We start from the raw sequence: 10810 nt of genomic DNA, 5'->3' as shown, positions 1-10810 counted from the left end.
ATTAGAAATTAACAAAATGAGAACACAATATTAAGAAGCCAGAAAATAAACACAAAAAGGGCAGAAAAAATTTATTTTAAAGAAACGAAAATTGGTGACTTGCGTTTGACTGAGAACCAAAAGCTATTCTTAGAAAAGAGAGATAAAATAGAAAAGTATTTGGCAAGTCAGACTGAGAGGAAAAAGAGATAGCATGCAAATAAACAGCAGGGGATATGTAAAAAATCATAAGAGAAAAGTGTGTTCCAGAAAATATGGGTGAAATTCTGAGAAAATGTAAATGACTAGGTTGGCTCCATAATACATTTTAAAACCCGAAGTAGTCAATATGAGAAATTCATCTATTTAAGTTAGACGAATAGGCAAAATTAGTTTATTAATGAATGTAACTTGTTACATTAACAGGTTGAAGAAGGACATCATTATGAAAATAATAATAGCTAACTCATACAGAAATTGCTGTGCACCAGGCACAATTCTAAGAGCTTTAAACATATTAACTCATTTAATTTCAAGAAATGCTGCCAAGAACTTGGTTAACTTCAATCTCATTTCTGATTGAATTTGTAACAAAAAATATATTTTAGGAATAAAAAGAAGCATACTTATTATAAAAATATGAAATTATGCTGGCTACTGGAAATCTATAGCAAGCACATTATACTCGATGGTGGTATTGGAACTTTTCATATCAAATGTCAGAAAATCAACTCGAATAGTTTAAACAGAAAACGTATTTCCACAAGTAACTTGGAAGTTCCAGGGAATTTATCTAGATTGGCAATACCTGGATCCAAGGTAATCCTAACTGGGGTACAAAAGATTATTCAGTTTGCATTGAAATAGCAACATATCCTGGTGCATATAAACAAAGATTCAATTTACGAAAATTCAAAGTACATACAAATTTGTCAGATGCCCTTATGCCCTGGTCCTTTGATTTTGTCCAATGTTCTTCCAGTTGATTCAAGATTACTGAGAATGTAGAGAACTCAGAGGAGCCCCCTCCTTACTATACTCCTGCCTTATCCTCGTTTTTGTCTCCCTACCACATCTCACCCAGAGCCCTTGCTCAGAGATGGCTTCTGGTTTGGGTGAGGTGTTGCCTGAAGAATTTCTGGATCTCCCCCCAGGCATGCTCTTGGGCTGCGGCATGGGCAACAGGGTCCCCTCCCCAGAGCAGAGGTCTGGAAACGGGGTATTTAACGGAACGGGAGCGATTACGGGAAGTGGGCTGACCTTGGGAAGCATAGCATAGGGGTGCATAGGGCGGCTCCAGGAGATGGCCTGCCCCGGGGTAGACCAGCATCCTTCCATTGCTTCTCCCGTGACTCTTCAGCCGCTCCAGGGCCTGCTTAGCATATTCCATGCCATTGAACACTTGGTCATTCTCTCCTATAATGAAGAGGATCTGACCCTGGGCCTTTTCAACAGGAAACACACTCTGCTGATTCCGTTTTTCCCGGGGGTCCCCCCTGCAGTGGAAGAGGCATATAGCCCCTGAGACGTGGATCTGTGTGTGCTCCAGAAATGACTGGATGGGTGACATGACCAGATCCCTGTACTTGATGGGAAAGTCAAAGACGGCATTGGTCCCATTGATGCAGACAATGGCTGTCACCTGCTTCAGGAAGCAGGCCATGGCCAGCCCAATCTCTGCACCTTTGCTCACGGAAAGCACTCCGATTCCTGGCCCTTGGATCTGAAACACAAAATAAAGAGAACCCATTACAGGTCTTACACTGAGAAGGAGCTGTGCTACAGGCCAGGCTGGAATGATGGGCATGAGAAATGTGAGGTAGGAATCCTGGCACTCGGGTTCCCCAGCTCCTGTGACAGAGAACACTACCTACCTGCTCTCTCGAAGCCTTATTATCTTATGGGGGTGATAATATTACCTACCTTACAGGATTGTTATTGAGGATAGAATGAAATAAGAAATAAAAACTCTTTATCAAAGACAGAGTTCTATAAAAAGCTTGAAGCATCTAATGCACCAGCAACAATCTACATCACAAGAGCAGAGGCAGGTAAGCTTCCCAAAGAATCAAATTCTTCTTTCCACTAGAAAAAGAGGTTGCTTAGGTTCTTTATAATATGATGTTAGTGTGGTTCATATTTGAATAGCATCATAGTTAAAAAGGTTTTGTGCATCCATTGATCCAAAGGCTAAGCCTAATAAGGAAAGACTTGGATTCTACCAACAGGTGAATTACAGTACACAATCCAACAGGAAGAGTCTTAGGTCATAGGAGTGAGCCCTTCCTTCTGTGATAGGCTGAGGGAGCAGAGGGGCAGGAAGTCTGAGAGATGAGGGAGGAAAGACCAGCATTCTGGACAGACAAGAGCAAAAACATAGCCACCTGGTATGTTATTGTGCTCACCAGGTGTTTCCTAACACCTGCAAAAAGAAGATTTTTTTAAAATTACAGCTTTCTGAGATATATATTTTCAAGTTTCTACTGTAATAGGGCTGGGTGGCCCCAAGAAGCTGATACTATAAAATATTTCCTAAGAAAGCCAATGTGCATCCACCTTTGGGAGCAGATGAGGACAGAGCAGGGCTGTGACTGCAGATAGGAAACTGAGTAACACATAACTGCAGTGTCACAAACTAAAACAGTGGCAGGGAGGATGAAGAGGGTGTGATGTACTGAGAAATATTCAGGAGTTGAACCTAAAACACTTTGGGACTGGTTGAGGACGTGGGGAAAGAGAGAGTGAAGACACCACATAGGCAGAGAAGACAAGGTGAATTTATTGAGAGTTTCCTTCCAAGAAAACTGAGATTCAGGAAGTTTAAAGTCTTACTCGAGGTTATAACGATCTCAAGGTGCAGAGGTGGGGAACTGAACCTCTTCTGCTGATCAAATTTCAAACTGAGTTTTGGCAATTGCCCTTTCTCCTTTGTGATATTTAGACAATATCACAAAAGGCTAAATTTGAAATGAAAAAACAATTAACTTGAAAACATTTTGTATGGTATTTAATTCCTTTTAGGCAATCCTTTAAAAAGAGAAACAGGCTTAGAAAAAGCACACATATATTTGATGATGACGATGACGAAGAAGAAGAAACTGACGGTGCTCCAATAGGAAGCATATCCTCTGTTGCCATAAGAAGAGCCAAGGCTCTCCAAGGAGTCAGGATGACTTAGGTCTGGAGCAAGGCCATTGCCAGAGGGCTGTGTCACTGGCCGTGTAGTTTTGGCCCATTGTTTCATCGGACTGTGCTTTCACAGGGTGATGTCAATAGTAATTATGGCACAAAGTTGTCATGAGCGTTAAATGAGGTAGTGCCTATAAAGTATTTAGCATAGAGTCTAACGGTCACTTCATGTTAGCTGGTGTGATTATTTTACCACTGTTAGGTTGAACCATAAGAAATAATTGATGTCTGAACACTTTTTAACTAGAAAATGATAAGCTAATGTGGTTCAACTTAACAGAATATCAACCTTGACACCTGACCATGTGATATTTATCCCTATGTGTCTTTTTTTTTTTTTGTCATCACCATAAACACCAGTACTCTGTGAGCTCCTGAAGTGAACTAAATCATAAGTCATCTGATATTTAACCCCTAGAAAAAAGCTGAGTTATCTTATGTACTATTCCAGTCCTTATAAAGCTTGAATGTGCTTATGCATCATCTGGGGATCTTGTTAAAATGCAGATGCTGATTCAGAGACAGGGCCAGAGAGTCTACATTCAAACACTCCTAGATGATGCCAAGGCCTCTGGTCCATGGGCCACGCTTTCAATAGCACCATGATGCTTGACAAAGAGTTCTCAAATGACCCTTCCTTATCAGATTCCTTTCCCTAGCCTAGCTCCTAACACTGAACCCTTACTTTAGGCTTCATTCTGCTCCTGGCTCTGGAACTAAAGAGCTAATTCAGCCAAGTCAGATGGTGCAGCCAAGTCAGCTTTGCTGATAATCCTGCTCTGATTTCATGGCCCAGCTCTTACACCAAACTTCTGCATTGTTCTCAGCCTCCGGGCCCTTTAATGTGATTTACACGAGCATTACCCCATGCTGAGATCATCACTGAAGTCTGAAAACATGTCAAGCCTGAGAATTGGTGGCTGATTTGAGATTTGAGGTCGGTGGCCGATAAAACATTGACAAGCCACTTGTGAATAAATCACAAGCACTTTAAATGTAAGGAGTCTTGGCTTTTATCCCATTGAAAATAATCATAATATAGCCACCCTTTTCTTCTCTTCTTCTTTATGCCAGTAAGCACTCAGCTGATCTCTAATCAACCCCGCACTCCCACAGGGTAGATATAGCATCAATCCTATAAGGTAGATAATAGCGTTCCCATTTTAACTGTAAACTGTTGTACTATGCCCAAGTCCAAGCAGATTGGTAAAGTGGGCAGAACACAAATCTGTGATTTTTGTGGGTGTGTCTTTTGCTATACAGTTGCAAGGTAAAACGAAAAGTATTTCAAATACCTTGGGATGAGCGAGTAGCAGGTTGGCAGCTTCCTCAAAGTATTCCAAGTCCACCTCCTGCAGTGGGTGGGGCAGGTCTTCATAGGCAAAATATGCTAATGCCAGGACCGCAAAGCCATGGGCAGACAGAAGGCTGGCTCGGAATTCAACTAGACCCCCCACACCCCCAAACAGATCCATGACTCCTGGAAAAGGGCCTTCCCCTGAGAACAACAAAGAGAGAAGACGATGAGATTAGAAAGAGTAAACAGAGGGTCAGGTAGGCAGCACAGGTGAGCCAAACTGAATTCCACCTTCACACGCGAACGCCTAAGGACAAGTCAGTTTTGACAGATGGTGGGAAATACTAGTTCTCCAATACTTCGATGCGGTTTGTTTTTGCTTTTATTCCCATCAACCGTGTTTTCTCTGCCACCAAAGATGAGTCTCACCTGGAGGGAGGAAAAGGGCTCCTCGCACGCGGCCTTCCCGGATCTGCACCCGCTGCGTCCCCGGGCGCCGGAACCAGCGCTGCACCACCTGGCTGGCCCTGGGCGGAACCGTGGGCACACCATCGAAGTACACTAAGTCGTATAGGTCCAGAGTGACCAAAAAGGGGCTGTTCATCACATCCCTCTTAAGCAGCCTTCCGAAAGGCCGCTCAGGCTTCAGAGACCAGAAGAGGCCCATCGGATGGACCCCCGTGTAGTCGCCTCCACATGAAGGAGCCTGCTTCAGGTCCAGCTCACCAGCCTCGTTAGCCCTGTAGAAGGCTTTGGACCAATGCAGATTCCCCTTCTCATCCTCCAGAGATGCTGTGAGGGTCACCAGCTGCAACGGAGGCAGGCCTGTCGCTCGGATGTGCACCGGCTCATCAGAAAGGGCGCTGGCTGGGGTGGCTGTCAGCTGGACCATTGGCAAGGGACCACCGAGTGGTATTTCCTGCCCTGCTGTGGAAGAGGAGACTTTGAGTAGGAGACTTAAATTGTAAGGAAAAGGTCCGGACAAGGCTTATGTTAGGTCTGGCCAAGTTAGATTTCTGGAGACGGTGCAAGGTCTGCAGAACATTCGGAGGAGGGAGAAAAGGCCTGCAGAGAGAGAATCCCCATTCTTCTCATCTGAACTAGGCGAACACAGGTTAAGTGACAGGCTCAAAGTCTCATGAATAATTAACAGTAGAACTGGAAATTCAAGCTAGGTCCGACACCAGAGCCTCCTGGCTTATCCAGTATATAACACCGTTAAATTTTAGTTTTGTGGTTTTAAATAAGTTGAACTTTAAATCCTCAGTTGAGATAATACCCAAGTTGAACTTTAATTCCTCAGTTGTGATAATACCCATGTGACCAATTTCACCCAAGGGGGCGACACATGAGACGGGGCTTATAGGAGGGGTCAGTGTTGCTTTCCAGCCCCCGTACCTACCAGGGCTACCGCCCAGGTACGTATCGTGCGAGTGTCGGTTTTTTGTCTCTAATCTCTCCCTGTCCTTTCAAGACTGGCCTCCAGCTCTTTTCACTCCTATTATGTGTTTTTTTTTTTAAGGGAAAATAAGACTTTATGATCTTATCTCTGTGTTATTCATAGTAAAAAGACTATACTATACATTTGATCAGTCATTTCTTACTCTGCTCAATTATAAGGAAAATTGGGGGTGTTTCTTTTCTTTCTTCCTCCCTTCTTCCTCCCTTCTCTTCCCTTCCTTTCCCTTCCCTTCCCTTCTTTCCTGATGGTTCTTTCTTTCTTTCTTTCTTTCTTTCTTTCTTTCTTTCTTTCTTTCTTTCTTTCCCTTCCTTCCTTCCTTCCTTCCTTCCTTCCTTCCTTCCTTCCTTCCTTCCTTCCTTCCTTCCATACCTCATTTCTCAAAGGATTTGAACCTGTTTACAGATAAACAAATTCAGAGTAAAATAAAAATGAAGTGAGATCCGGAAGAATGTGAACTAGAATCAGAGGCCTTGATCGAGGGACAGCTGGAGCAGGGAAAGTAGAGCACTTTGTGATCCGTGAGCCTGGTGCTGAATTAGTGGGAGCCCCGGGGTAAAACGGCAACCTGCGATAGGAAAACGTGCGGCCTTTCCAAAAGTTACTCTAAAAACCACGTGTCTCCTAGGAGACCCTGACAGAGGTATGTACTATTTTTTTCCAATAATATCCTCACACACATTGTAGTAGTAGGTGTCCCCTCCAAAAGCTTGATTCTCCAAGGAACCCTTAATTTTTTATGGGGGAATACAAAAATCAAGGCTTTGGGGGTCGGATTAGTGAGTAGAAAAGCTTCTGGAGAAAATAAACTGGCTCTGGCAGGCAGGGAAGGAAAGGGGTTCTTGATGTCTAGTCCTTTACTGTGAAAAAAGTCACCGGAGGTAGGCAATGCTCAAAGAAGGAGAAAATGTCTTTTTGCACTTACTTTAAAAGTGATTTTCTGCAAAGACTACACTCCCTCTCAACCTAATCTCCTACAACCACCAGCATTACTGGCCATTTTATGTAAACCTAAACTCTTGGTCAATTTGAATTAATTGAATGATTGGAATATTTTTCCTTAATACCAGGAAAGTTCTTGACAGAAGAGGGTGGCATCAGCTCGAATTTATGGGTCTTTCATTCATGGTTGTGAGATGGGCAAATATTTTTTTAAACTTCCATGTCCCATGCACATTTTGGTACTCTGTAGGTATTTTCTGACTTGATCCTTCCTGGGCACCTCTGTATCTGCTGTTTCCTTTGTCCCTCCAAAGGAGATCATGAAGGAGGGAGCACTGATTTTCCCAATTAAAAATCCTTTCCCATCTCTTCTTGTTATTATTGTCCTCAAAACTTATACATAATGTATTGACAGACCTCAGATTTATTAGGCCTATGTGTCTTCTGTTCCTTACATAACACTCTCTTATCAATTCAGTGGAAACAAGAAAAGTCTAGGATTAAAATACACACAACATGTGTGTGCATGTGCGTGCATAAACACAAACACACACACACACACACACACACACACACACACACACAAGAAGACTTTGCACCTGTACACCAGGGATTCTCAACTGGGGTTCCGAGGAGCCCTGAAGTTCTACAAAATATCACTAGGGTTTCCCCAAGAGCTCTTAATTGGGAAAATGAGAAACAATTGTTGAACTTCAATGACATATGATGCTAGTATTATGCAATGATGGGTAGTGACTGAGCAACCCTATCAGTGATTTCTTTACAGGTCTTTCATCTCCATAGAGCAGTATGAGAAAGGACCATGTTCAATTGGTTGAGTTCATTCTCAGTTTTGGATGCGGTTAGTGTGGAGGATGGTAGGCTGATAATGTTTGCCTCTCCTTCCTGAATCACCTATCCAAACTCCCCTTATACTTGGTGAAATGAGTTAAGAGAGTAAACTCTATTGGTGTAATAGAAAATCAGAAAAAGAAAATTGCATTCTACAAAATGAATTTTTACACACTGCAACTCAGCTGCAACCCTGACACTTTGCTATTATTGTAACCATTGCAAAGTACAAACAGTACAAGAAGAGCCTTTTAATAAAAATGTTTTCAGTAATTTTTTTCATCTTGTTACTTATTATACCACACTGACACATTTTAGTAAGCATTTGCATTTTACAAATATGTTCATGGTCTGATAGGGTGATTTTTTTAAAAGATAAATTTAAAATGAAAGAAGAGGATAGAAAGACTAGGAACAAGTCTCATAAGAGAATTGATAGAGAATCCCCATTTTCTGACTCATTTCACAAAGGACAACAAAAACAAACTGGTCTTTGCCATGAAGCTACTGATCAAAGGGATTTGGGAGAGTCAGTGTTACAACTTGTTCTGCTCCACTATGCATCATCTTTAACCAACCATTTCCAAAGGAGCAATGACTAGAGGGGAATTGAAAAGAAAGTCGTGTACCACAACCGTCTGACAAGTAGAGAAAGTGCTTATTTTAAATGGCTATTCAAATTACACACACACACACACACACACACACACACACACACAGTTCCCCCTTTTCTTCTAACAGCCAACAATTATTGAGCAACAGCTGCCAGGCTCTCTCAAGGGTAAAGTTGAACACTTTGACTAAACACTCAGACCTTTTGCAGGGGAATGGCTCCCCCACAGCACTTGGACAACTTCCTGGAGGGCGGGCAGGAAACCACAGCCCAGCAGCCTCCCGCTGGACTCGCCTCGTGGTTGGAGAGGGACCCCTCAGCAACACGGACACAGCCTGACAGGGGCTGAAAGCTTAAAACCACGCTCCTAGGCAGGTTCCAGACCTCCGGACTCCCAGGGGAAAGCGGATCCAGCCTACCCCCCAGGGAGAACTTGATCTGTTCAGAGGAAGGACATTCAAGAACTGACCCGACACCAACACACCAGGAGGCAGGACCCACACACAAATAAAAATAAAAAAGAGCGAAAGCTCACCCACAGAAGTAAACATTACTAACCAAGAAACAAAAATGCCATTTCCTTTAGGAGCCCGACACTTTTCTTCATCGCTAGCACGTCCTCCCCCTCCTTCCAAGCAATACATTCTAGAAAAAATTTCTTGAGTCAAGAAACAATCTCTCCACAAATGCACATGAGCTGCACCCTGACTTACGCAGCCAAGGGTTTCTGAGCAATAAACCTCCGCGGATGTTCATCAACGGTCCCTCTTCGAACTGTGCTACCTGCTGAGATGGGAGAAACACACACAGCAAAGTGAAAGCAGCCTGCCCAGGTGCCCTGCCACGGAAACCAGAAAGCAGACCCCTTCTCCCCAGGCCATGACAGCCCTGATCCCCGAACACTCACCCTACATTCGGCTGCAGGAAGCAGTCTGGAGCAGGACGGCTTGCCCAGCCAACTGCCAGCGCTGAGCACTTGCCTGTTGGTCACAATTTGTATCCTTGGAAACACCCCAGCCTACTGTTCGAAGGTCAAACTCTCCACAGAAACCAAAGGCAGTGCCATCCTTTTAAGGCCCCAGTGATGGAATTACTTGCTTAGGCCCCGGATCTGGGCACAGGGCCAGTCTGAGCCGCTGCACCTTTCAGCGTAGGAGTTTCATAACAGAGTCCCGTGTTCATCACACAGCTCTGATCCCCGAGCCTTTTCTCAGCTCGGGCCTCTAGTCTGCTTTGCTCTGGTTCCTCCTGCATCTCCTCCTGTCGGTCCGTGACCTCGTAGGCAGCTGTCTTTTGGGTGGTTTCTAAAAGGTGAATCCCAAACACCCATCTTCAGAGCAGCGTGGAGATATCGCTGGAAATAGTCTAGGACTTGCTGGAAATACCGGGGGGGAACACTTTGTAACGTATATGATTGTCTAACCACTTTGCAGTACACCTGAAACTAATACAGAATAATATCAAATGTAATTGAAAAATAAAATTCAAAGTTCTTTAAGAAAAGACTCGCCTGAGGAGTCTGCTAGAGATCCCTGAACCTTGCACCTGGAGATTCCGACTTGCTGGGTCTGAGGTAAGCTTCTTGGATCTGTAATTTTAACAGATGTTACTCCATAGCCCAGTTTGTGAATCATTCTTCCAAGGGACAGCAGGAGCCCCCAGGTGCAGAAATGTCTCCCCTGCACCTCTGAAATCTGCTGGTTGTTAATCCCATCACTCAGTATCCATTGCCAAAACATACAAGTGATCCAACCTACAGGTTGTAGTCTGTACTTCCAGGCTCTGAACTCCTCGAGGGAGGGGACCATGTCTTTTAATTTTTGCTTATTTTGCAGCCAGTGAGGTGTAGTTGAGACTCCACTGGTCTGTGAAATCCGAGAGACCAAAGACTGAACCCCTGGTCCTTCATCATCTATCAAGGTGACTGACCTCAGGCAAATTATTTAACTTTCCTGTTTCAGCCTTCTAATTTGTGAAATGGGAGGGATACAATAAAATTAAGAGTGAAAAATAAGCCTTGAGGAGAAGGGGTTGAACTTTGGAACTCAAGGGAAGATTGGAACGTCTGGGAGAAGGGCTGGATGCCTTGGCACACGGCTCCTACATTGGCTGAGGGGAACCTTGGCAGGAGGGTAAGGCCCCTGGCTCAGTGATGAATTCCCAGGACCATATCCAAGGATGGGAGGTGGGGGTGGGGGCTGGAGGAGTGCAGCAGAAAGAGTGCTGTTTTTCTGGGACTCTAAAAGAAGCACAGAAAGGGCAGGCAAATCATGCTGCTTCAGTACCCAGGTGATGCAGTGAGGTGCAGGTTACACTGGCACTGAGCCAGGCCTTTTCCACTCTGCTGCCCAGAACAGAAGACACTGGAAACCTGGCTCTCCATGGACCCTTAAAGGATGTAGCAAATGAGGAGTGGAGACACTGGTGGGAGCATGGGCGGTGAGGTGTCAACTGTGTACAAAGCAAACATTAGCAATTG

At 44.1% G+C, this 10810-nt stretch overlaps 1 protein-coding gene across 3 annotated transcripts; it reads right to left on the bottom strand.

Moving 5' to 3' along the window:
• Positions 1-285: 285 nt before the first annotated feature.
• On the bottom strand, positions 286-9451 carry BAAT (bile acid-CoA:amino acid N-acyltransferase). Of its 3 annotated transcripts, XM_036261241.1 has the most exons (5): positions 9239-9244; positions 9045-9117; positions 4895-5392; positions 4464-4666; positions 286-1702 (listed from the first exon to the last, which is right to left on the bottom strand). In XM_036261241.1, exons 2-5 carry the CDS (start codon positions 9085-9087, stop codon positions 1073-1075), a joined length of 1374 nt encoding a protein of 457 aa, XP_036117134.1. In that variant the 5' UTR covers positions 9088-9117; positions 9239-9244; the 3' UTR covers positions 286-1072. The 3 variants fall into 3 exon arrangements, with proteins under 3 accessions (XP_036117134.1, XP_036117136.1, XP_036117135.1); XM_036261243.1 differs by lacking the exon at positions 9045-9117 and having other exon boundaries at positions 9239-9451; XM_036261242.1 differs by lacking the exon at positions 9045-9117 and having other exon boundaries at positions 4895-5389; positions 9239-9451.
• Between the last annotated feature and the right edge of the window lie 1359 nt (positions 9452-10810).

Source organism: Molossus molossus, unplaced genomic scaffold, assembly GCF_014108415.1.
Source record: "Molossus molossus isolate mMolMol1 unplaced genomic scaffold, mMolMol1.p scaffold_m16_p_14, whole genome shotgun sequence".
Taxonomy (NCBI): Eukaryota; Metazoa; Chordata; class Mammalia; order Chiroptera; family Molossidae; genus Molossus; species Molossus molossus.
The sequence above is the reverse complement of the archived record's forward strand: the minus strand, read 5'-3'. Positions and strand labels throughout refer to the sequence as shown.

Coding starts and splice junctions, on each gene's coding strand:
- BAAT (XM_036261241.1), bottom strand. CDS start 9,087: ATGAACATCCGCGGAGGTTTATTGCTCAGAAACCCTTGGCTGC. Junction 4,667..4,894: donor AGCCCTTTTCCTCCCTCCAG/GTGAGACTCATC, acceptor TGTTGTTCTCAG/GGGAAGGCCCTTTTCCAGGA. Junction 1,703..4,463: donor TGCTACTCGCTCATCCCAAG/GTATTTGAAATA, acceptor TTTGTGTTTCAG/ATCCAAGGGCCAGGAATCGG.